The 1,173-nt window shown below is 50.8% G+C and overlaps 1 protein-coding gene across 1 annotated transcript; it reads right to left on the reverse strand.

Moving 5' to 3' along the window:
* Positions 1-132: 132 nt before the first annotated feature.
* Positions 133-1,173, reverse strand: BDW70DRAFT_146326 (O-methyltransferase; the record flags this gene model as incomplete). The annotated part of the gene is made up of 3 exons (XM_073738572.1): positions 1,073-1,173; positions 355-984; positions 133-300 (listed from the first exon to the last, which is right to left on the reverse strand). Coding segments are annotated over exons 1-3 (703 nt in total), but the record flags the coding sequence as incomplete, so codon positions are not given.

The following is a 1,173-nucleotide window of genomic DNA, read 5'->3' on the forward strand; positions in this document are numbered from 1 at the left end:
CCTGGGTCCTACGTCCTCTTTGTAATTTTTTAGCCTGTCCCTATGAGGTGGATACTGGGAGATAGGAGGTTTTGGAATATTGGTCGTTACTAAGCATAGCAAAGTATCTAAATAGAGATTCATACGACTATCCTTAGTTGGAGATATGCTAAAGAGTTTATAAGGTATGGATCAGAATATCAAAGTACTCCTCCCGCATCTACCACTCGCACTGTATACATCGCGCGGACCGTGAATGACACCCGCTTCAACTACAGCTACAGTAACATATTATTTCATCTTGATAAAGAGGATAACATCCTGCTCAGCGTCAGCCTGTAATACACCCGAATTAGAAGACCCATCAAAACTCACCTCCTCCCCATTAGGAAGAATGCAGGGAACCCTCGTCGTCTCATAAGTATCCCCCTCCTCAACCGACCTCACAAAATCCCTCGCCCTTTTTCCGCCAACATTATCAGCAACAACAAGCGACCCGCCGCGGACCAGGCGCAGCCTCTCGCAAGTCCGCAGGTCAGAGAGATACAACTCCTCCGCATGATCCACAAACAGCACATCGAACAGTGCCCCTTCTTCGCATCTAACCGCCTCCTCCGCCGCAAACGCCCCCAGACTCTCCGAACACAATCCCTCCCGGATCTCCACAAACTCACCTAGTCCCGAAAATTCCACAAGTGACCTCGCAATTTTTGCATACTCGGCGTTACCCTCGAAACTGACATACCGCGCTCCTCCGCACTTCCGCGCTTTGTCCCCGAATAGAATCGCCGAGTACCCGATATACCCGCCAAGCTCAGCCATGATCCGCGGCCGGGTGGTGCCTATTGCTTCGCTAATGGCTCTGCTTCTGTCCGGTCCGATGGTCATCATACAGTGGTTGTTTTGCGCTGCCCAGGTGTCGATTTCGGAGAGCAGGGCGGTGGGGTTATTTTTCAAGTGTGGGAGGCTTAGGATGTGGGCCTGGAGGGCTTTCTCTCGACCGTCCTTTGTGAGGCATTTGGTTAGTTAGGGCTCTGATTAGGGAGAGGTGAGTTAGGGAGCAAGCAGGGAGAAGGATTATGGTTGACAGTACCCCGTGCCATATGATGGTGGATTTTGAGATCTGCTTAGCGGAGGCCATGGCAATTGATTCAGCTGAAGAGTAAATGCGTCTTGATAAGCATAGCCCAGAAG

Source organism: Aspergillus foveolatus (genome assembly GCF_047715535.1).
Source record: "Aspergillus foveolatus strain CBS 279.81 unplaced genomic scaffold BDW70scaffold_405, whole genome shotgun sequence".
Lineage (NCBI taxonomy): Eukaryota > Fungi > Ascomycota > Eurotiomycetes > Eurotiales > Aspergillaceae > Aspergillus > Aspergillus foveolatus.